At 47.5% G+C, this 21,786-nt stretch overlaps 1 protein-coding gene across 1 annotated transcript; it reads right to left on the bottom strand.

The window, feature by feature from the left end:
* Positions 1-1,553: 1,553 nt before the first annotated feature.
* On the bottom strand, positions 1,554-19,834 carry STX5 (syntaxin 5). Its single transcript, XM_087705205.1, has 11 exons — positions 19,704-19,834; positions 14,862-15,099; positions 13,648-13,721; positions 12,607-12,662; positions 10,138-10,208; positions 9,359-9,475; positions 8,166-8,222; positions 6,879-6,960; positions 6,616-6,719; positions 4,601-4,722; positions 1,554-3,396 (listed from the first exon to the last, which is right to left on the bottom strand). Exons 2-11 carry the CDS (start codon positions 15,078-15,080, stop codon positions 3,237-3,239), a joined length of 1,062 nt encoding a protein of 353 aa, XP_087561331.1. The 5' UTR covers positions 15,081-15,099; positions 19,704-19,834; the 3' UTR covers positions 1,554-3,236.
* Between the last annotated feature and the right edge of the window lie 1,952 nt (positions 19,835-21,786).

The raw sequence follows: 21,786 nt of genomic DNA, 5'->3' as shown, positions 1-21,786 counted from the left end.
CAGCGCTGGCTCTTCGGCTTTGAAACGGAGATGAGCAGCGCCCCCTAGAGTCAGGAACGTACGAACACTTACCTTTACCTAAGGCACACCGCGCCTGAGGTGCTTTACAAATAATCCTCAATTACCATAATTAGGACCACAACATCCGTTGCTAAGCACAATGGCTGTTATGAGTCATGCTTGATTTTATTACCTTTTTTTCCCCATGGTTATTAAGTGAACCATTGTGAATGCTTGTACATGTAAGGTGTGATTTTGGTTGGGGCTATTATTGCACCCTTAAGGAAGTGACTTCACTAAACACACCTGTTTTAACACATCCTGAACAGATTAAAGGTAAAGGTTCCCCTTGCACATATGTGCTGGTCGTTCCCGACTCTAGGGGGCGCTGCTCATCTCCGTTTCAAAGCCGAAGAGCCAGCGCTGTCTGAAGACGTCTCCGTGGTCATGTGGCCAGCATAACTCAATGCCGAAAGCGCATGGAATGCTGTTCCCTTCCCACCAAAGGTGGCTCCTATTTTTCTACTTGCATTTTTTACATGCTTTCGAACTGCTCGGTTGGCAGAAGCTGGGACAAGTCACGGGAGCTCCCTTCGTTATGCGGCGCTAGGGATTCGAACCACCCAACTGCTGACTTTTCTGATCAACAAGTTCAGCGTCTTAGCCCCTGAGCCACCACGTCCCTAAAACGCACCTGTTTTAACACTTCCTAAACAGATGAAGCCAATCTTCTGGATTTGCAGGCCAAAACCAAGGTACGTTCATCCCACAGATTCACACAACATCCCTGGGTAGGCCAAAACAAAAAAGGGTGTCCCAACTGGACTTTTTATTTTTTATTTTTCCCTTGAAGACTTTCCGCTCCTTGTCCAAGAAGCGTCTTCCGCTCTGCAGAAGGGGAGAAGCTTCCTGGGATGAGGAGCGAAACATCTTCAGGAAGGGAAATAGAACCCGAAGTCCAGTTGCCTTTTGAAAAGGTGATTTTTTTTTTGGCACCACCCTGAATTCGAGAATCTCCCACCGACAAAATCCGGACGGCCAAATAGTTAAAGAGGCCTCTGATCGAGGCCGGCATACAAGACGCAGAAAGGGAACGGGATGTTGGTTTAAAGTAGGTTGTTGTTTTTTTTCCTTTTTCGTTTTAATAGTTTTCGGAGCACAAGGAAGAGCTGGGACTGCTCGCAGTTGGAATTCGGATTAGAAAAACAGTTCGTTTCCCCCCCCCCCAGCCCACCCACTCAAACCGCAGCAGAGAAATCGCTCCCCCCCCCTCTCTCCCCGGGGTTACTGGCACCATCTTTTTCAGGAAGGAGAGCAAAATGGGGGCATTTAAGGACCGTTTGCAAAGTGGGTGGAGGGGAGGAAAAGAACTCCGGCTCCCTATTTAAGAAAAAAAAAAAAGGTGGGGAGAAAGGAAGTTTACGGCTCAGCCACCATAACTGGGCCAAGAGAGGGATATCGTGGCCCCAGCGTAGGCTTTTTTTTTTAATTTTAAAAAAAAGGAAATTAAAGAATAAATTGTATTATTCTCCAGTAGTGTAAAAACATTAAAGTTTGGGGGGGGGGGGAAGCAGAGATGCTTTTTTCCGCTCCTTTCGTGAGAACGGAGAACTGTTGGGAGCCGAAATGGATCGGAAAGTCGAACAATAGCCCTACTGGGAGCCAGTAGAATCCCACCTGGCCTAAGGCTGCTGCATTTAAAGCCCCCAGAGCTTTGCATGATGAGCCGGGCTGAAAAAATGACAGGCACGGGGAGGGGGGTGGGTGGGTGGGAAAAGAGACATTCGTAGTTTGGTTCTTTGCTCCTGTACTAGAAGAGCAAATCTGATTGGGTATGGTGGGCAGGGGGGAGGAGGGAAGAGGAGAAGGGAAAGAGGAAGAGGAGGGGAAAATAGGAGGAGGGAAAGAGGAAGAGAAGAAGAGATGAAGAGAAGAGGAGGAAAAAAAGGAGGGAAGAGAGAAGGGAAGACAAGATGGAGAAGAGGAAGAGGAGGAAAGGAGGAAAAAAGGAGGGAAGGAGGAAGAGAGAAGGGAAGACAAGATGGAGAAGCGGAAGAGGAGGAAAGGAGGAAAAAAGGAGGAGGAGGAAAGGAGGAAGAAGAGATGAAGAGGAGGGGAGGAGGAGGAAGAAAAAAGGAGGGAAGGAGGATAAACGGAGAAGGGAAGGAACAGACAGAGAAAGAGAGGGGGAGGAAAGAAGGAAGAAGGGAAGGAGGGAAAGAGAAAAGGATGGAAGCCTATCAATTAGCTGAAGAACTGGGGCTCCTTCCCAACATTGATCGAGAACCGCTCTTCCATTCCAGTTTAGCTTAGAGAAGACACACTTGGTCAGAAAGGCTCAAACTGCTACAAAAACCTGCCTACTGGGATGTGTGTGTCTGTGTGTGTGTGTGTGTGTTTGTGTAGGGGAGTCTTCAGAAGGAGAGAGAAAGCAGCTGGGCGAAGGGCCTGGTCTACTCCCCGTGCTATGGAAGAACTAGTCCCCGAAAAGAAAGAAAGGAAGAAGAATAACAACTTAAATACGTTAAAAAGAGGGGGAGAATCCTGCCTCGTAGGGGTGGTGGCGGAGGGAAGGCGGCCATCCTCCTGATCCAAAAAACCCAGCTCTCTCTCTCTCTCTCCTCACCAGGCGTGGAAAAGTTTGGAATCCATTCTGAAATACTCATATTTGTTTTAAAAATTAAAAAAAAAAAAAAGGTTGCAGTGAGCAGATCTGAGCAGATCTGAGGATGGGGAAAACACACACACACACACACAGACAAAAGGGAGGAGGAGGAAGATACTGGTCCCACTACCCCACAGTTGCTCAGCCTGGCAGCTTGAAGACGGGTGGACTTCAACTCCCAGAATTCCCCCAATCAGGAATGGAAAGTCCCCTCCCCGCTCTTAAAGCCTGCCGGCTGGGGAATCCTAGCAGTTGACATCCACACATACACACCCGTCTCAAAACCTGGCCAGGTTGAGAAACACGGCACTAACATGCGCTCCGCGGGCTGAGTCCCGTTCGACGGGGGTTCCGTCCGCAGCCTCGTTCCCAAATGCTCTCGCGCTCCCATCCGCTCGTTTCCGGGCCGGAGGAACCGCGAGTGAAGGGGAGCAGGGCGGGTCGCCGGCCGCGGGTTTCGGGGCAGCCCTGCGCCTCTCTCCGGCAAAACGTGGCAGTGTCCAGTGTCCGTCGCGGCTCAGGGAGTACGACGAGGAAAAGGGGGGGGCGGGAGGTCGAGCCCCCTCCTCCGTCAGGCGAAGAAGACCACGAAGATGATGAAGAAGACGATCAGAATGAGGAAGATCTTGACCATCAGCCACCGGTTGGAGGAGACCGACTGGAAATACTTCAGGATCTCCATGTGGGCGCCCTCCACGTTCAGCTGGGTGTCTTCTACGTTGGCGTCGATTCTACATTGGAGGGCAGAATTGCAAGGGAAATTGAGGAGCGGGCTTCCTTAGCAGGAGAGGTTTCCCCCCTCCCCCAGTTGCCTTACCACCCCCCCTAAGCTACTTTTCCTTTGAAGGGTTTTTGCTTCTCAAAGAAGCTTCTGCTCTGGCTGGATGGTGGGGAAGGGAAGGATTGATGCCCCTTGCAGACAGCTGGTCATTTGCATCCTTTTTAGAGGGTCATTGAGGCCACTTGGAGGTTTATTTGTGTCTTCTTTAAAGACCTTTTGCTTCTCCTCCAAGAAGCTTCTTCTGCTCTGACTGGATGGTGGGGAAGGGAAGGATTGATGCTCCTTCTAGACCGCTGGTCATTTGCATCCTTTTTAGAGAGTCACTGAGGCCACTTGGAGGTTTATTTGTGTCTTCTTTAAAGACCTTTCGCTTCTCCTCCAAGAAGCTTCTACTGCTCTGACTGGATGGTGGGGAATGGAAGGATTGATCCTCCTTGCAGACAGCAATTTTTCCATTGGAAAACCATCCCACTCAGGGGACCCTGAGAAGATAAACCTCCAAGTGGCCTCAATGACTCCCTAAAAGGATGCAAATGACCAGCTGTCTGCAAGGAGTCTCAATCCTTCCTTTCCCCACCATCCAGTCAGAGCAGAAGAAGCTTCTTGGATGAGAAGCGAAATGTCTTTAAAGAAGACACAAATAAACCTCCAAGTGGCCTCAACGACCCTCTAAAAAGGATGCAAATGACCAGCTGTCTTTTTCTTCAAAAAGAAAAAACCAAGAAAATCCAGTTCGCCTCCTGAAAAAATAAAAGCACCTTTGGGACAACCATAACCAAGATGACGGAGAATCTTTACGGATGTTTAGCGATACAATTTGGGATGGTCACCCTTGGAATGGTGTGGGAGGAGGAATGGATTTCCAGAGGAAAAATAGCAGACTAAAGGAACCATTTGCTCCATTCGGGTGACCCTGAGGACACAGAGAAACTTCCAAGTGGCCTCAACGACCCTCTAAAAGGAAACAAATGACCAGCTGTAGGACAGCCGTAAGGCGAGGACTATGGTCCCTTCATCCCAGATGGGGCCACCAGGCCTTGCGGCCGGTTCACAACATAATCAACCCTTCTAAGGTTGTGGCTGCGTAACGAGCCGCTGCGGAGCGAATCATGGCTCGGTTAGAAGCATGTGGGAAGCCAGCTGGGGCCTCTGACCTCTGGATCGTCTCTTCCTGTTCTTTAACCATGTGTGCCAGTTGTTGAAATATGGAGCCCAGCTCTACGATGGTCGATTCGATGTTCTGCATCGTATCCGCCCGGCTCTGGATGTACGAATCCTGCAAAAGATGGGGGGAAAGTCAAGTTGGTGTGGGTTGTTTTTTTTAAGCGGGGGTGTGGATTCATTCAATGTTTTTCCCAAATTGTGGTTCTGAAACATTAAGCATAGATGGCAGAGCTTTAAAATGGCCTCCTTTAAACCCCGGCGGTCACGTTTACAAATTTAACGCAAGCCCAGGGGGTTAGCAAAGGGACTGAGATAGATAGATAGATAGATAGATAGATAGATAGATAGATAGATAGATAGATAGATAGATAGATAGATAGATAGATGGATGATAGATGGATGGATGGATGGATGGATGGATGGATGGATGGATGGATGGTAGGTAGGTAGGTAGGTAGGCAGGCAGGCAGGCAGGCAGGCAGGCAGATGATAGACCGACAGACAGAGACAAAGAGACAGACAGGCTGTGGATGGATGGATGGATGGATGGATGGATGGATGGCTGAATAGACATAGATAGATACATAGAGAGATAGAGAGATAGAGATAGAGATAGATAGATAGATAGATAGATAGATAGATAGATAGATAGATAGATAGATAGATAGATAGATAGATAGATAGATATAGATAGATAGATAGATAGATAGATAGATGATAGATAGATAGATAGATAGAGGATAGATAGATAGATGGATGGTGGAATGAGACAGACAGACAGACACTGTGGATAGATGAAAGATAGATATAGATAGATAGATAGATAGATGATAGATAGATAGATAGATAGATAGATAGATAGATAGATAGATAGATAGATGGATAGATAGATAGATAGAGGATAGATAGATAGATGGATGGTGGAATGAGACAGACAGACAGACACTGTGGATAGATGAAAGATAGAGATAGATAGATAGATAGATAGATAGATAGATAGATAGATAGATAGATAAAACAATTTAAAATTCTACTATAGATACACGGAGATAGATAAATGATAATAAGGGACACAGGGAGATAGACAGACAGACCGATAATAGATTATGTATAGATACAGTAGTTAGATAAATGATTGAAAGGGAGATAGGGATAGATGCGTGGATAGATGAAATAGACACAGACAGGGATAGGTAGATGGATGGATAGATAGACAGATAATATAAATGATGGAAAGGAAGATAGGGATAGATAGATAGATAGATAGATAGATAGATAGATAGATAGATAGATAGATAGATAGATAGATAGATAGATAGATAGATAGATAGATAGATAGATGATAGATAGATAGAGATAGATAGATAGATAGATAGATAGATAGATAGATAGATAGATAGATAGATAGATAGATAGATGATAGATAGGTAGATAGGTAGGTAGGTAGATAGATAGATAGATAGATAGATAGATAGATAGATAGATAGATAGATAGATAGAGGTAGGTAGGTAGGTAGGTAGGTAGGTAGGTAGGTAGGTAGGTAGGTAGGTAGGTAGGTAGATAGATAGATAGATAGATAGATAGATAGATAGATAGATAGATGATAGATAGGTAGATAGATAGATAGATAGATAGATAGATAGATAGATAGATGATAGATAGATAGAGATAGATAGGTAGGTAGGTAGGTAGGTAGGTAGGTAGATAGATAGATAGATAGATAGATAGATAGATAGATAGATAGATAGATAGATAGATAGATAGATAGAGGTAGGTAGGTAGGTAGGTAGGTAGGTAGGTAGGTAGGTAGGTAGGTAGATAGATAGATAGATAGATAGATAGATAGATAGATAGATAGATAGATAGATAGATGATAGATAGATAGATAGATAGATAGATAGATAGATAGATAGATAGATAGATAGATAGATAGATAGATAGATAGATAGATAGATAGATAGACAGGGCAACATTCTACTTTGTAGGTCTCCATCTCCAAGGCACCTGTTCATTGATAAGTTGCAACTGCTGCTGACTCGTCCGATTGTCCATGTCAATGGCCACGTCTCCCGAGTACCGGCGTTCGTCCTGAAGCACGCTGGAACCCCCTGTAAGGAGGAGACCAGGTCAGAAGCGGCGCCTCCGAAGCCTCCCAGTTCCAGGGAGGGACAAAGGTTTCACCCCCCCTCCTCTTCCTCCACCTGCCCGAAGCCACCCCGGCATCCACCGATTCTGCCCCACGTGATGGAGGGGAGGGAGAAACTCACCTAGGTTGTTTGCCTGGAGAGGCATATTGGCCACCGGGGGACGGGAAAATTGCTCTCGCCGACTCTTCTGCTGCTTAAGATTCTGGGGAAGGGGAATGTGGGGAGGGGGGGGGGAGAAAGGGAGGGTCACGGGGTTAGAGAAGGGCCAGGTAGGCAAACCAAGAGGAGCCCCTCTCAATTCTATGGCTCTATTTACCCTTCCTCTATTGATAGTATTCTATCCCACCCCTCCCCTCTCTCCCACCGTATGTCAGATCCATCATCTATCGTCTTTTTCCTTCCTTCGGCTCTCCCTCCTTCTCTTTCCCTTCCTTTCCATCTTCACCTCCTCCCTCCCTCCCTTATCTCTCCCCCTTCCCTTCACTCTCTTTCTTCCTCCCTCTCGATCTCCTTCCTTCCTTCCCTGCCTTCCCCAACAGCTAAGTAAATGAACTGTTTCCTTTCCTTTTTCCTCCCCTTCCCTTCTTCTGTCTTCCCTTCCTTTCCTTGTCCCTTTCTTTCTTCTATCTACCTTTCTTTCCTTTCCTTTCTTTTTTGCTTCCCTTCTCTTCCTTTCTTCTATCTTCCCTTCCTTTCTTCTATCTCTATCTCCTCCCTTTTTCCTCCCCTTCCCTTCTTCTATCTTCCCTTCCTTTTCTTGTCCCTTTCTTTCTTCTATCTATCTACCTTTCTTTCCTTTCCTTTTTGCTTCCGTTCTCTTCCTTCTATCTTCCCTTCCTTTCTTCTATTTTTCTTTTCCTTCCCTTCTTCTATCTTCCCTTCCTTTCCTTGTCCCTTTCTTTCGTCTATCTACCTTTCTTTCCTTTCCTTTTTGCTTCCCTTCTCTTCCTTTCTTCTATCTTCCCTTCCTTTCTTCTATCTCTATCTCTTTCCTTTTTCCTTCCCTTCCCTTATCCCTTCTCTTCCTCTCTTCTGCCTTCCCTTCCTTTCCTTGTCCCTTCCTTTCTTCTATCTACTTTTCTTTCCTTTCCGCTTCCCTTCTCTTCCTTTCTTCTATCTTCCCTTCCTTTCTTCTATCTCTCTTTCCTTTTTCCTTCCCTTATCCCTTCCCTTCCTTTCTTCTGTCTTCCCTTCCCTTCCTTTTCCCTTCCCTTTTTTCTTCCCTTCCATTTTCTATCCTTCCCTTCCTTTCCTTTCTTCTGTCTCCCTTTCCTTTTTCCTTTCCTTTCCTTCAGCTCCTTCCTCCATCCCTCCCTTCCCAACAGTGAAAAGGGCTACCAGGCACAGACACTCCCCCCCCCCGGGTGGGGGGGGGGCAAAGCACAAAAGCCACAGCTGACCACTCACCTCCGTCCGCACCTCCAAAACCGACTTGAAATCATTGGACATGGAAGCCAGTTTCGACTACAAAAGAAGGGAGGAGGGAAGACAGAAATTCAGGGTCCCTTGTCCTGCTCTGCGGCTCCGAGAAAACGTCCCACCCTTTTGCCCGTTGCTGGTGCCACCCATCCAGGAGCAGCAGGTACTAGCGGGGGTGAACACTTTACAGGGAGCGTATTTTCAATGCGTGGCACGACAAAACCGCGCCCGACTAAAGCGCGCCCGATTAAACTGCGTCGCTGATGTCATCAACAGGGCGACAACAGCGAGCGCGGAGAAAGAAGGGCGCTTTAAATAGCGCTTTGAAAGCAAGCCGATTCAAGTTAAGGTAAGGGTTAGGTTTAGGGTTAGGTTTAGGGTTAGGTTTAGGTTTAGGATTAGGGTTAGGTTTAGGGTTAGGTTAAGGGTTAGGATTAGGTTTAGGGTTAGGTTTAGGGTTAGGTTAAGGGTTAGGTTTAGGGTTAGGTTAAGGGTTAGGATTAGGATTAGGGTTAGGGTTAGGTTTAGGGTTAGGTTAAGGGTTAGGATTAGGTTTAGGGTTAGGTTAAGGGTTAGGTTTAGGGTTAGGTTAAGGGTTAGGATTAGGGTTAGGGTTAGGGTTAGGTTTAGGGTTAGGGTTAGGTTAAGGGTTAGGATTAGGTTTAGGGTTAGGTTTAGGGTTAGGTTAAGGGTTAGGTTAAGGGTTAGGATTAGATTTAGGGTTAAGTTAAGGGTTAGCTTTAGGGTTAGCTTTAGGGTTAGCTTTAGGGTTAGCTTTAGGGTTAGCTTTAAGGTTAGGTTTAGGTTTGGGGTTAGGTTTAGGGGGGTTAGGTTTAGGGGGGTTAGGTTTAGGGGTTAATTTTAGGTTTAGCATTTACAGCGTGCTTCTGTCTCCGCGCTGTTGTCGCCCTGTGATGACGTCAGCTACGCGGTTTCGTCGAGCGCCCTTTAGTCGAACGCGGTTTTGTGGTGGAACCTTTTCGATGCACCTAAGGGTCAGCTCGGGGTAGGTGAAGCTTTGGCGCCAGGGAAAAAGCAAGCCAGGAGTTCAATCCTGAGAGAAGGGCACCGCCGCAGCCTTTTTCCTCAACCTACCCCCACCCCAATCTCCTCCCTGCTCCCTAAAATTTAGAAAACGTAACAGGGTTTTTGCTGTTTTTCTGCGGTTCCCGGAGCCTCACCTGCAAAGAGACGACCACCGTGTTGGAGTGCGTTTGGACATGTCTCCCGGTGAGGCAGCCTTTGGCTTTGACGAACTCCTGGAGTTGCGCGATTTGTTTGTTCAGACTGTTGATGTCCTGCGGGAGGTTAGAAAGGGACCAGGTTGAGGGGTGAGGGCAGCGAGAACCCGACGGAATGGCTGCCGGTTCTTTTCGGCCTGCGGGCGCCGGATTTCCGCCTTCCTTGTTCTGACCGAGGCTTCCCGAGAGCCTGAAGCCAACTCCTTGTTGTCCCGACAAAAACCCCTTTTCTTAAATTTGCTGTGAATTCTGCTCCTTCACCTCCATCAAAGTCTTTCGAGGGAGGATTTACGGTCACAGACCTCATCTGGCTTGGAGAGCTGCCAGGCTGAGATCTGCAAAACTTGGCCAGGAGTCTCGGAGAGTCACGAATCAATGAAGCAAACTAATGGCCTCCTGCAAACTCCATTCCCCTGTCGCTCCTCTTTTATTTCCTCTGGGAGGGGACATTCACCGACTCACTGTGGCCTTACTCCCAAGTCAACCCATTCTTTCGCTTCGTCTGCCAATGTGCACACTCGGAACAGGCTCCAGCTGTTCTTCTGCTCCATTGATGTCTAACTCCGAAGGCAGCTGGGAACTGTCAGACGGGGCGGGCCCCCTCTCTGCCTCCGACACAGAGCCTTCCCCAGACTCCAGGACTGGTCCGTCTTCCTCCCCAACCTCATCACTGTCTGAATCTGCTGGCAGCTGTGTTGGCGGGCCACAACATTCCTTACCTGCTTGATGATGTAAGTCAGCTCCTCTATCTCCACTGCTTTGTCGTCGAAGAGCGATTTCCGTTTGGCCACTGAGTAGGCAAAGAGTGATATTGAGGGTCATTATTTTTTTCTTTTGCCTCGCCTCCCAACAACCTCACCAGGTCCCCCTGTCCTCTCTCTCTCTCAATTTTCTTCACTCCTTCCTTTCTTTTTCTTCCCATCTTCTTCCTCCCTCTTCCACCCCCACCCATTCCCTTCTCCAATCCCATCCATCTCTATTTCTGCCCTCCCTTCCATCTTTATTCCTCCCTTTTTGCTTTCTCTTCCTCTCCTTTTCCCTTTCCCTTCCCATCTTCCTTGCTCCTACCTATCCATCTCTCTTCATTCCTCCCTCCCTTCCTTTCCCTTCCCATCTCCCTCCCTCTTTTCCTTCCCTTTCTTCCTCCTTCCCTCCCATCTTCCTTCCCTCCCTTCTTATCTCCCTTTCCCTCCCTTCCTCTTTTCCTTCCCTTTCTTTCTTTCTTTCTTCCTCCTTCCCTTCCCATCCTCCTTCCCTCCCTTCCTATCTCCCTTTCCCCCCTCCCTTCCTCTTTTCCTTCCCTTTCTTCTTTCTTCCTCCTTCCCTTCCCATCTTCCTTCCCTCCCTTCCTATCTCCCTTTCCCTTCCTTCCTCTTTTACTTCCCTTTCTTCTTTCTTCCTCCTTCCCTTCCCATCTTCCTTCCCTCCCTTCCTATCTCCATTTCTCTCCCTCCCTCTTTTCCTTCCCTTTCTTCTTTCTTCCTCCTTCCCTTCCCATCTTCCTTCCCTCCCTTCCTATCTCCATTTCTCTCCCTCCCTCTTTTCCTTCTCTTTCTTTCTTCCTCCTTCCCTTCCCATCTTCCTTTCCTCTCTTCCTATCTCCCTTTCCCTTCCTTCCTCTTTTCCTTCCCTTTCTTTCTTCCTCCTTCCCTTCCCATTTTCCTTCCCTTCCTTGCTCCATCTTTCCCTTCCCTTTCTTCTTCCTTCCTCCTTCTCTTTCCCTTCCCACCTTCCTTCCCTCCCTTACTCCATCTTTCCCTTCCCTTTCTTCTTCCTTCCTCCTTCTCTTTCCCTTCCCATCTTCCTTCCCTCCCTTGCTCCCTCTTTTCCTTCCCTTTCTTCTTTCTTCCTCCTTTCCCTTTCCCTTAAAACGGGCAGCTATAGTATCAGGCTTCTAGTTTCATAAGTGGCAACTAGAGAATTATTTTCAAAATCTGTTAGAGGGAACAGCAGCACGGCCTCCCCTGTTCCAATTTGGGACAAAGTTTTTCTCTTATTTAAACACAGCTGTTCCCATGGAGTCCTTGGTGTTCCCTGAGCTTGGCTGTTTGCCAGCAGATATTTCTGAGCACAGATGATGTCGGCCAGTCAAGAAAGGTTTGTGAGGAAACAACCAAGCTCAGAAAGCGTGAAGGACCCCACGGTCCTCCTCCTTCCCCTCTTCTCCTCCATCTCCTCCACTCTGCAAACCTCCCTCCCTTCTAGCATGGGTGACGTTCCCTAGTTGGGTCATAAAACATTTGCAAGAAAAGTTCAGAAAGCATCCTGACGGTCTTCTTCCTCCTTTCCATAAAATCCCCTCCCTTCTAGCCCTGATAATCTTACCCAGTAGAGTTACGAAACGTCTGCAAGAAAGCCACCAAGCTCAGAGAGCACCAAAGACCCCACAATCCTCCTCCTCCTCCTGTCAACAAACCCCACTTCCCTCTAGCATTGATGATGTTACCTAGTTGGGTCATGAAACGTCTGTAAGAAAGCCACCAAGCTCAGAGAGGGTCCCACAGTCCTCCTCCTCTCTACAAACCCCATTCCTTTTTAACACTGATGATGTTACCTAGCTGGGTCATGAAATGTCTGTAAGAAAACCACCCAGCTCAGAGAGCACCAAAGACCCCAACGTCCTCCTCTGCCCATTCTCCACCTCCTCGTCCATTCCACAACCTTCACTCCCTCTTAGAGCTGATGATGTTACCTAGTTGGGTAATGAAATGTCTCCAGAACAACAAACACCAAGCTCAGAGATCACCGAGGACTCCACAATCCATCCCTGAGCTACAAATATTCTTTTCCATTCACAACCAGATTACAGTTTTTTTCATTCCTGCATTTTTCCTGCTTTCCATTAATGGGCAGAATATTCATTTTTATGGCTGTTATTCTTCCTGTTGTAAGTCCTTCCTTTTTTCCAAGTCCTGTTTAATTCGCCTCTTCAGTTTCAGATAATTGTCCTCTTTTTAAGTGTTGCACATTTCGCTGTCAACTATATAACTAAACACTTTTTAAACTATCTGTGTATTTATTCTTCCCATCAAAATTCGCTTTATATATCTGTAAAATTCTTAACGAAGATCTTCGTCTTATCCTTGTTTATTTTCCATTATTTCCGCTGATGCCTCTCCGTGATCCCCCCCCCAATTGCTACGAGTCACACAATAATCTTCGCAGCACGTAAGTCCCAAGATACTCACAAATTGTTAGCTTTTCCAGCTTGGCAAAAGTGTTGCTGAGATCCTTCCCAATCCGCCTGAGAATGACAAAGAGACGGGGCCGTCAAATACAATACCAAATTTGCAATATTGTTCGCTACGCTGAATTACCTTTTTTTTTAAAATTTATCTATTTTTTTATTTTCAAAACAAACACAACACATAAGATCTTCCTTCCTTACATACTGTAGAAAGTGTATCAGTTGGTTACAAAAGGTTTTCGTGCATCTCTTCCACAGTCATCAAGCATAATTCATATTAACTCAAGTATTTTAACTCAAATATTTATACGTTACCCTTATACCTCCAATTATGTTTGACTATAATTATTTAAACGTCTTTCATCATAAAATAAACCAAAATTTAATACATAATCACATACTGGCATTTCATTTAATATTTCTAAAATCCTCCAATAACACTGAATCCTTATGTCCTGTTCTAGCTAAACATCCATAATATTTAATAACAGACTTTTCTAATCCTCCTTTCCAAATCGCTGTTGGCAATTTTCATCTAGTTCCCTTATATTATACTCATATATGTGTATATAGGTTGTTGTTGTGGCCCAGCAGGAGCCGTTGGAGTTGCCACCAGACTCCGACAGCGAGGGGCCCTAGGAGTCGGCTCTGGAGGATGTGGAGGACCCTGGACAGGGTTCCGACTCCGAGCAGTTCAGCAGAGAGGCTGTTCAAATCTCACCGGCTCAAGGTTGACTCAGCCTTCCATCCTTCCGAGGTGGGTGAAATGAGGACCCAGACTGTGGGGGCGATATGCTGACTCTGTAAACCGCTTAGAGTGGGATGAAAGCCCTATGAAGCGGTATATAAGTCTAACTGCTATTGCTATTGCTATTATAAACCACTATGAACACCTCCTCTTGATTCTACCGCTCTGTTGAATGCAGTCCGGGACTGCATACCCATTTCAGCAGCCATGCCTAAAAGGCCTTCATTGGGGTCTTCAACGGTGCCCGCCCTGCCTGGTCAAACATGTTAGAAATAAACAGTCCAAGGTGCTTACTTGGCCATGAGGGTAAATTCACTTCTTTGCCGGATGGCTCCACTCTGTGCCGGCTTGTTCACATGAAGCCCATTCTGGAAACAGAAAAGCAGAAGAGAGAAATTTGCTTTTTTTTTTAAACCCTCATCGAAAACCAAAAGTCTACTCATCCTCACTTTTCCGAGGGTAGGAAAAATGCCAATTTAGGATGTGCATTTCATTTCCCTACGCTGGGCAGGAGACCTCACCCCCTCCCCTTATATTTCTTAGATATACAATACATTCCAATTGTGCCCTCATCCCCTCCAAAACAGCATACACTATATTGCCAAAAGTATTCGATCACAACTGAGTATGATTATGTGGATGGGTGAGGGAATACTTTTGGCAATACAGTGTATATTCTTGAGTAGGTTTCTTCCCCTTTGCCTTCTGCCAACACTGATTTTATAAAATCCCCCCACATTTTGTTATAACTGTTGATTTGAACACTGGTTTTATAAAATCCCCCCACATTTTGTTATAATTGTTGATTTGATCATCCCTTTCTTAACTTTAATTTCCATTGTTAATGTGTCATTCGTTGCCATACTCCAAATTTCATTATCCCACTCGTTTCTTTGAATATCCCAATTTCGTCCCCAATATTTAGCCATCACGAATCTAGCTGCCATTATCAAATTTACAAGCAATTCCTTTTTTGTTTCATTGATATCCCTTTTTCCCCACTAGCAACAGTAACGCAATCCTCAGTGATATCTCTAAATTTACATTCAACAATGCTCTAATTTCTCTAAACACCGTGTCCCATATTTTTGGGCACTATCACAATCCCACCACATATGTTTATATGTTCCAACTTCTTTCTTGCACCTCCAACAAATATTTGTATATTTGCCATCTATTTGATTTAATTTACGGGGTGTGAGGTACCCCCTCCCTATCGCTTTGTATCCGTTTTCCTTAATTCTGACGGAGATATTGTTATACACTCTTCTATTCCAAGTATTTTTCCAATCATTATCATTTATTTCTCCCAAACCTGATTCCCAAATGAATTGTAAACCTTTTGACTGCTCTTCTAATTCAGTTAAGCACCCCTTTCTATGGAATTTTTTTCTTCACACTGCCTGGACTCCAAAATACAACCCTGAGCTTCCCCTTAAGGTCCTGCCTTCTACAACGTCAACTCTGCCTTGGCCTGGGGTTCCAACGGATCATTTCTCTGCACTCACTTCTCTGCTTTGCAAGGACTTGCAGGCCGAGCGGAACTCGTGAGTGCGGTCCTGGCATGACATGGCTTCCCACTGAGGTTGGGGAGGGTTGATGGGGGCGGCGGCGGGGGCGGCCGCAGGAGGAGCACCACCAAGCGGAGAGAAAGTTTGCGTCTGGGATGGCCCCAGGTAAACGCCTTCCTCAGTGTTTCGGGAGCCGTGGCGTTTCCTCGTATTCATGGAGGCTCATAACCTGTGGCTGTAAGGAAGGAAGAGAAAGGGATTAGAGGAGAGCAGGGATGGAAGGGACCTTGGAGTCATCTGGCCCAGCCCCCCCTCCCCAAACAACAACTCCTGCCTAAGCAGGAAGTCCTTGGGACTAATGGCTCTCCAGTCTCTTCTTAAAAAACTCCGCCACCCTCAACTTTTAGAGGCAAGCCGTTCCACTGATTAATTGTTCTGCTGATACATTTTTCCTTAGTTCCGGCTTCTCTCCTTGATTAGTTTCCATTCGTTGCTTCTTGTCCTGACTTCTGGAGTTAGAGTCAGAGAGTTAGAAGGGATTTTGGAGGTCTTCTAGTCCAGGGGTCACTAACCTTTTGAACCCCAGGGACCACTAAATTCACAATTTTAAATCCCGCGGACCACTAATACGATCTGCCTAATGACTGGCTGGGTGGGCGTGGCTAGGTGGTCATGTAACTGGGTGGGCGTGCCCAGTTCAATGTCACTCACATCAAGGGGTGCATTGCCAGGCACTACTTGCCACTCCTCGCTTGCCCGCCCGGGGTTCCTTAGGGCCCCAACAGGAAGCAGTTGCTGGAGCTGAGCAGCCCCCAGGAGAAAGAGTTGTCAAAACAGCTCAGTTCAAATTGGATCTGACCGAGAAGGAGGCTCAGCAGGAGCACCTCACTGAGGACTAGGAGCATGGGCTTTCCAAGCAGAGGGAAGACCTGCAGGAGTGCAAGGCCAGGTGCCGGCACCTGGAGGCTTGGCGGGCTGAGATGGTCAGCCAGTTCGAGGCCGTGATGCAGCCCCACTGGAACGAGGCCCTCCGGCTCTTCCCCACCAGCAGTGCTTCCCTCCAGCCTTTGCCCAAAGCCCCCCACCAGGAGGCCGAAGCAGACCCCAAGTGGGAATTTCTGCCCCCCCTCCGACTCCCACAAAAAGACCCCGAATGGAAGACTCCCTGCAGCAACACAAATGTTCATTGCACGTATCCGTCCCAGGGGCCGTAGTTTGAGGACCCCTGATTGAGTGCAATATCAAAAATGCAAATAATTTTCCGGCGGACCACCAAAATTTTCTTGTGGACCACTACCAGTAGGTGACTGCTGTTCTAGTCTACACCCCTCCTCAAGCAAGAGACCCCATATGAAAGAATCCCATGAAATATGGCTACCATTTTAATCTATGCCTGATTTGTAAATATTTGTCCTGCACAACTTTGTTCCTCTTTTTTTCTAAGTTTTATTTTCTTTTTCTCTTTCTCCGAGATCTTTTTCTTTATGAGGTGGCATGTTGTTGATTTTTAAATGGAATGCAATTAGTTTTGCTTTCAATGACTCAAAGCAAAAGCAGTGATAAGGAGGGACGCTTTTAATTTATGCGTCTGGAAGTTAGAGCTGAAAAGAAAACTAAAAATGAAAGGCACCAGAAGCACGAAGGGTTTTTTTTTTTTTCCCCTAAGCAACACCCGAGACTGAAACGGAATAGGAAACGAACAATCCGCCAACAACAACAAACTCTGAACCCTCTCTGCCAATTTCACGTTGACCTCCTCTTTGGGTTATCAGCGATAGTAACAAATCTCCCGATTTCAACTGCTTCCTTCTCTGTTTCTTTCCTTCTTATGCGGTCGCCATCGCTGGTCCTAACCAAATGGCAGGATAATTCCTCGTCCGTTTAGGGGGGTTTCTCCTATCCGCTGGGGGGTTTGCCTTATCACCCCAGCGTCTACAGAGTATCCCCTATAATCTTTCCCCCCCTCCCTTTGAATTGTGAGCCGCCCTGAGTCCCCCCAGGGAAAAGGGCGGCATACAAATAAAGGAAATTCAATCTGCTGGCCCCTTCAGGATCAACAGCGTTCAAAACTGAGCCCAAAATTACAGTTAGATGTTGGGAGAGCTCCCTTTCCTCTGCTCGACCCTCTGGAACGAACTCCCCGTGGAGATTCGTACCCTCACCACCCTCCAGGCCTTCCGCATAGCCCTTAAAACCTGGCTGTTCCGACAGGCCTGGGGCTAAAGACTAAAGCCCCACTCGAATGGTATGACTGTTGTGCTTTTAACGGTGTATGATCTTCATGTTATGTTTTGTAACTTGTCTGTTCCTCCCCTCCCTTGAATTGTGAGCCGCCCTGAGTCCCCCCAGGGAAAAGGGTGGCATACAAATAAAGTAAAATCTAAATCTAAATCTCTAAGCACGGTGACCTGACCACAGGAAGTAACTCTGAACTTCCTAACAAAGTGAAACTTCTCTATTTTTAAGTCACTTGTTGAAACTGTCAAAGTCAGCTTTTTCTAATAAGAGATATTTAACAAATCCAGATTCTGGGTGTTGTTGTTTTTTTGCCTGACTTCTCAAATGTCATAAAATCAATCTGATTCAGGGTTTCCTAATGTCTGGTTGGGTAGGAAAGTACCTGTGCAATACTTCAATTATCAACAGAAACTATTTGTAGCTCGGAGTTGGAATGAGGAGTACTTGGTGCTCTCTGAGCTTGGTGGCGCGGTGGTTAAATGCAGCACTGCAAGCTACTGCTAGATCAGCAGTTCAGCGGTTCAAATCCCACCGGCTCAGGGTTGACTCAGCCATCCTTCCGAGGTGGGTAAAATGAGGACCCAGATTGTTGGGGGCGATATGCTGACTCTCTGTAAACCGCTTAGAGAGGGCTGAAAGCCCTATGAAGCGGTATATAAGTCTACTGCTATTGGTGGTTTTCCTGCAGATGTTTCACGACCCAACTGAGTAACATCATCAGTGCTAGAAAGGAATGGGGTTTGTAGAGGATGAGGAGGATGACTGTGAGGTACTCTCTGAGCTTGGTGGCTTTCTTGCAGATGTTTCACGACCCAACTAGGTAACGTCATCAGTGCCATAGGGAAGTGGGGTTTGTGGAGAGGAAGAAGAGGAGGAGGACTGGGATCCTTGTTGCTCCTCTCTGAGCCCGGTGGTGTTCTTGCAAATGTTCCATGATCCAACTGAATAACATCAGGAAGGAATGGGGCTTGTTGCCAATGCCCCTCCGAGCACTGATGAAGTTATCTACTCTGGCAGTGAAACGTCTGCAAGAAAACCACCAAGCTCAGAGAGCACTTCAATTATCATTAAGACCAATCACTGACTCACCATGAAATTAAAATGAATTATTATGGGGTTCCTATAATGGTCTCCTGTTTGGGAACTGGCAAAACACAATCTTGCTTATTAGCTGCTCCCAAAGTTGCTACCTCATACAAGCTGTGTCTTTTTTGGCCTCCTCATTTCAGCGGGAAGAACTAAGGAATGATCCCCCTTAATTAATATGTTCTGTCTGAGCATAAGGGATCTATTCCTGCAGAGGGAATAGATATCTAAATATTGAAGGGAAGACAGAAATCCTAGGTATAAACAACGTTTTATTCTAATGCCAGAAGAAACAAAAAGCAAGGCGCCAAATGTTTTCACTGCACCAAAATCCTACAACTTGCTGCAGTCAGCTGATGGTAACCCACACCGCCAAAGCTTCCTTCTTCCTTGGTTTAATATTCCACCACAGCCCTGCAAGGTAGGCTCAGTTGAAAGACAGGAGGGGATCGGAACCCCGAGAAGCTAACTTGACAAGTTGGTGGGGGGGAGGAGGATTTGAACCCGGGTCTCCAAGCCTAAGGCAGCCAAAGGAAAAGAGAGGAAGGAAGGAAAATAATCTGACCGTCCCGAGCGCAAACACGGACAACCCCATTTGGGTTGAACCACCAGGCTGGGAAGGATGGGAGGTGTGGTTCAAGGTGACTTGGGAAGGGAACATCTACTTCCTTCATTCCACTAGGTTGGGGAGGATGGGGAGTGTAGTTCATGGCTTGGGGTCCTCTAATCCCTTCACCCCACCAGGTTGGGGAGGAAGGGAAGTGTAGTTCAATTGGCTCGGGGACATTTATTCCCCTCACCCCACCAGGCTGGGGAGGATGGGTCATGTAATTCCATTGGCTGAGGGATATTTACTCCCCTAAACCGACCAGGTTGGGAAGGATGGGATATGTAACTCCATTGGTTCAGGCATATTTACACCCTCACCCTACCAGGTTGGGGAGGATGGGAAGTGTAGTTCAATAGTTCGGGGACATCTACTTCTCTCAACCCACCAGGCTGGGGAGGATAGGACATATAATTCCATTGACTGAGGGATATTTACTCCCCTCACCCTACCAGGCTGGGGAGGATGGGACATGTAATTTCATTGGCTCAGAGACATCTACTCCCCCCAACCAATCAGGCTGGGGAGGATGGGAGGTGTAATACCACTGGCTGAGGGATATTTACTCCCCTCACCTCACAAGGCAGGGGAGGATGGGAAATGTAGTTCCATTGGCTTGGGGACATCTACTCCCCTCACCCTACCAGCTGGGGAGCATGGGAGGTGTAGTTCAAGCCGCCGGGGACATCAGGAAAACGGGGCAGGAGAAGAAATCCATGGGAAAGGGGGGACCCCAAAGGAGGGGGCACCCTGGAGGCGCAGCTGCGGGGGGAAGGGGGAGCCCTTTCGAGGGGACACCGGCAGGAAAAGAGGGGGCGACGCGGCAGGGGAGACCCCGAGACCGGGGGGGGGACGACTTTTACGACGGGACACCCCCAAGGGCCACCCGGTCCCCACCCCGCGCTCACCAATCCCGCGGACCCGGAGCGTTTCTCGGCGTCGCTGGGCGGCTCGGCTCCGAACACCGGCCTCCGCATCGAACAGCCAAACAAGGCGAGAAGAGGGCGGGCCTCGACGTCACTGCCACGTACCCTTCTCGGGTGATGGCGTCACACGCACGGCGCCACGTACGGCGTCGCGGCGCGCCACGCCCCTCCCCTCGCGCGGCTTCCTGCCGGTCGTCGAAACCGTGACGTTAAAGGGAGAGGAAAAGAGGGAGGGGTCGTCGCTAGGCGACCGAGGAGATTGAGAGGCGCCGGGGAAAAGCGAGGGGGAGGGACTACGTCCCGTCATGGTTGCTGAGCAACCAAAGCAAACAGGGCCAACTGCCTTTCCTCAACCTTACATTAGCATAGGCCAGAGGTCTCCAAACTTGGTAACTTTAAGACTTGTGGACTTCAACTCCCAGAATTCTTTCGCCAGCCATGTCAGCTGGGGAATCCTGGGAGTTGAAGTCCACAAATCTCAAAGTTGGGAGATCCCTGGCATAGACTCTCGAACTCCAACAGTCTCTTCTCTCCATTGACAAGCAGCCATTTAGTGCAGGCAGTGCCGCCATAGCTAGAAGTTGCTGGAGTAGTGGAACAGGCAGAATTTCAATTTTTTATAAAAGCTGCACCTGCCTCTCTAAGGGACGCTGTCATGCAAGGTTGTGGACTTCAACTCCCAGAATGCTCGCCCATGGCCATGCTGGCTGTGGAATTCTGGGAGTTGAAGTCCCTAAGTCTGGAAATGGACAAAGGTGCTGAAACCGAAACCAAGGAAGGCCAAATGGGGAAAGGGGATTTTCAGCCAATCAAACATTTGCTTTTCTTCCCAACATGTACACAAGGTTGGCTGGGGGTGATTGGAAGTTGCAATCCAATCCATACAAGACATGTGTTTCTCCATAGGCGGGGGCACTTCTAGGACTGTGGACGTAAACTCCCAGAATTCTCATTCCGTGGCCATGCTGGCTGGGGAATTCTGGGAGTTGAAGTCCACCCATGTTAAAGTATACTGATTGGGGAAATCTGGGAGTTGAAGTCCACCCATCTTAAAGCAAGCTGGCTGGGGAATTCTGGGAGTTGAAGTCCACCCCTCTTAAAGCATTCTGACTGGGGAATTCTGGGAGTTGAAGTCCACCCATGTAAAAGTATACTGATTGGGGAATTCTGGGAGTTGAAGTCCACCCATCTTAAAGCATGTTGGCTGGGGAATTCTAGGAGTTGAAGTCCACCCATGTTAAAGTATACTGATTGGGGTATTCTGGGAGTTGAAGTCCACCCATGTTAAAGTATACTGATTGGGGAATTCTGGGAGTTGAAGTACACCCATCTTAAAGCATTCTGACTGGGGGATTCGGGGAGTTGAAGCCCACCCCTCTTAAAGCATTCTGACTGGGGAATTCTAGGAGTTGAAGTCCACCCATGTTAAAGTATACTGATTGGAGTACTCTGGGAGTTGAAGTCCATCCGTCTTAAAGCAAACTGGCTGGGGAATTCTGAGAGTTGAAGTCCACCCATCTCAAAGCATGCTGACTAGGGAATGCTGGGAGTTGAAGCCCACGCCTTTCTAAAGAAAAAGCTCACATTTGAAAAAAACACTAAATAAAACCATGCTTTCAGACCAGACATATCCGTTTTCCGATCGCTTCCTTTTGCCCCATGCACGCGGCCTAAAACGTCCTATGTGATAATGAATGTTTATTCCCCATAGCTGTACAACCTCCGATATGTTGAAACCGAGCTGCCGCAGCACTAACTAACTTTTCGGTCAAGCGGTCCCCCCAAAGACTCAGCACTGGCGCTGCCACTCTGGGGGGTTTCTGCCACTCTTCCACTGGGTCCGGCTGTTTCTCCTTCCACGTGCTTGCTAAAGTAATCGTGGGTGCTGCTGAAAATGGACCAGCGTCTCCAAATCACGGTGACCTTGGCACTTTCCGTTCTAGATGCCAAGCCTGACTTCTCCACATCTGACCCTTTATTCTGCTGGACCGGTTTTTTCCGCAGTGAGAGTTTCTTCTTCCTTTTCCCTAGCAAGGGCGGAAAGAAGAACAGGGAGAATGAAACC

This window comes from Thamnophis sirtalis, unplaced genomic scaffold, assembly GCF_051295495.1.
Source record: "Thamnophis sirtalis isolate CommonGarterSnake01/CBP01778 unplaced genomic scaffold, rThaSir2_p1.2 scaffold_2, whole genome shotgun sequence".
NCBI lineage: Eukaryota > Metazoa > Chordata > Lepidosauria > Squamata > Natricidae > Thamnophis > Thamnophis sirtalis.
The sequence above is the reverse complement of the archived record's forward strand: the minus strand, read 5'-3'. Positions and strand labels throughout refer to the sequence as shown.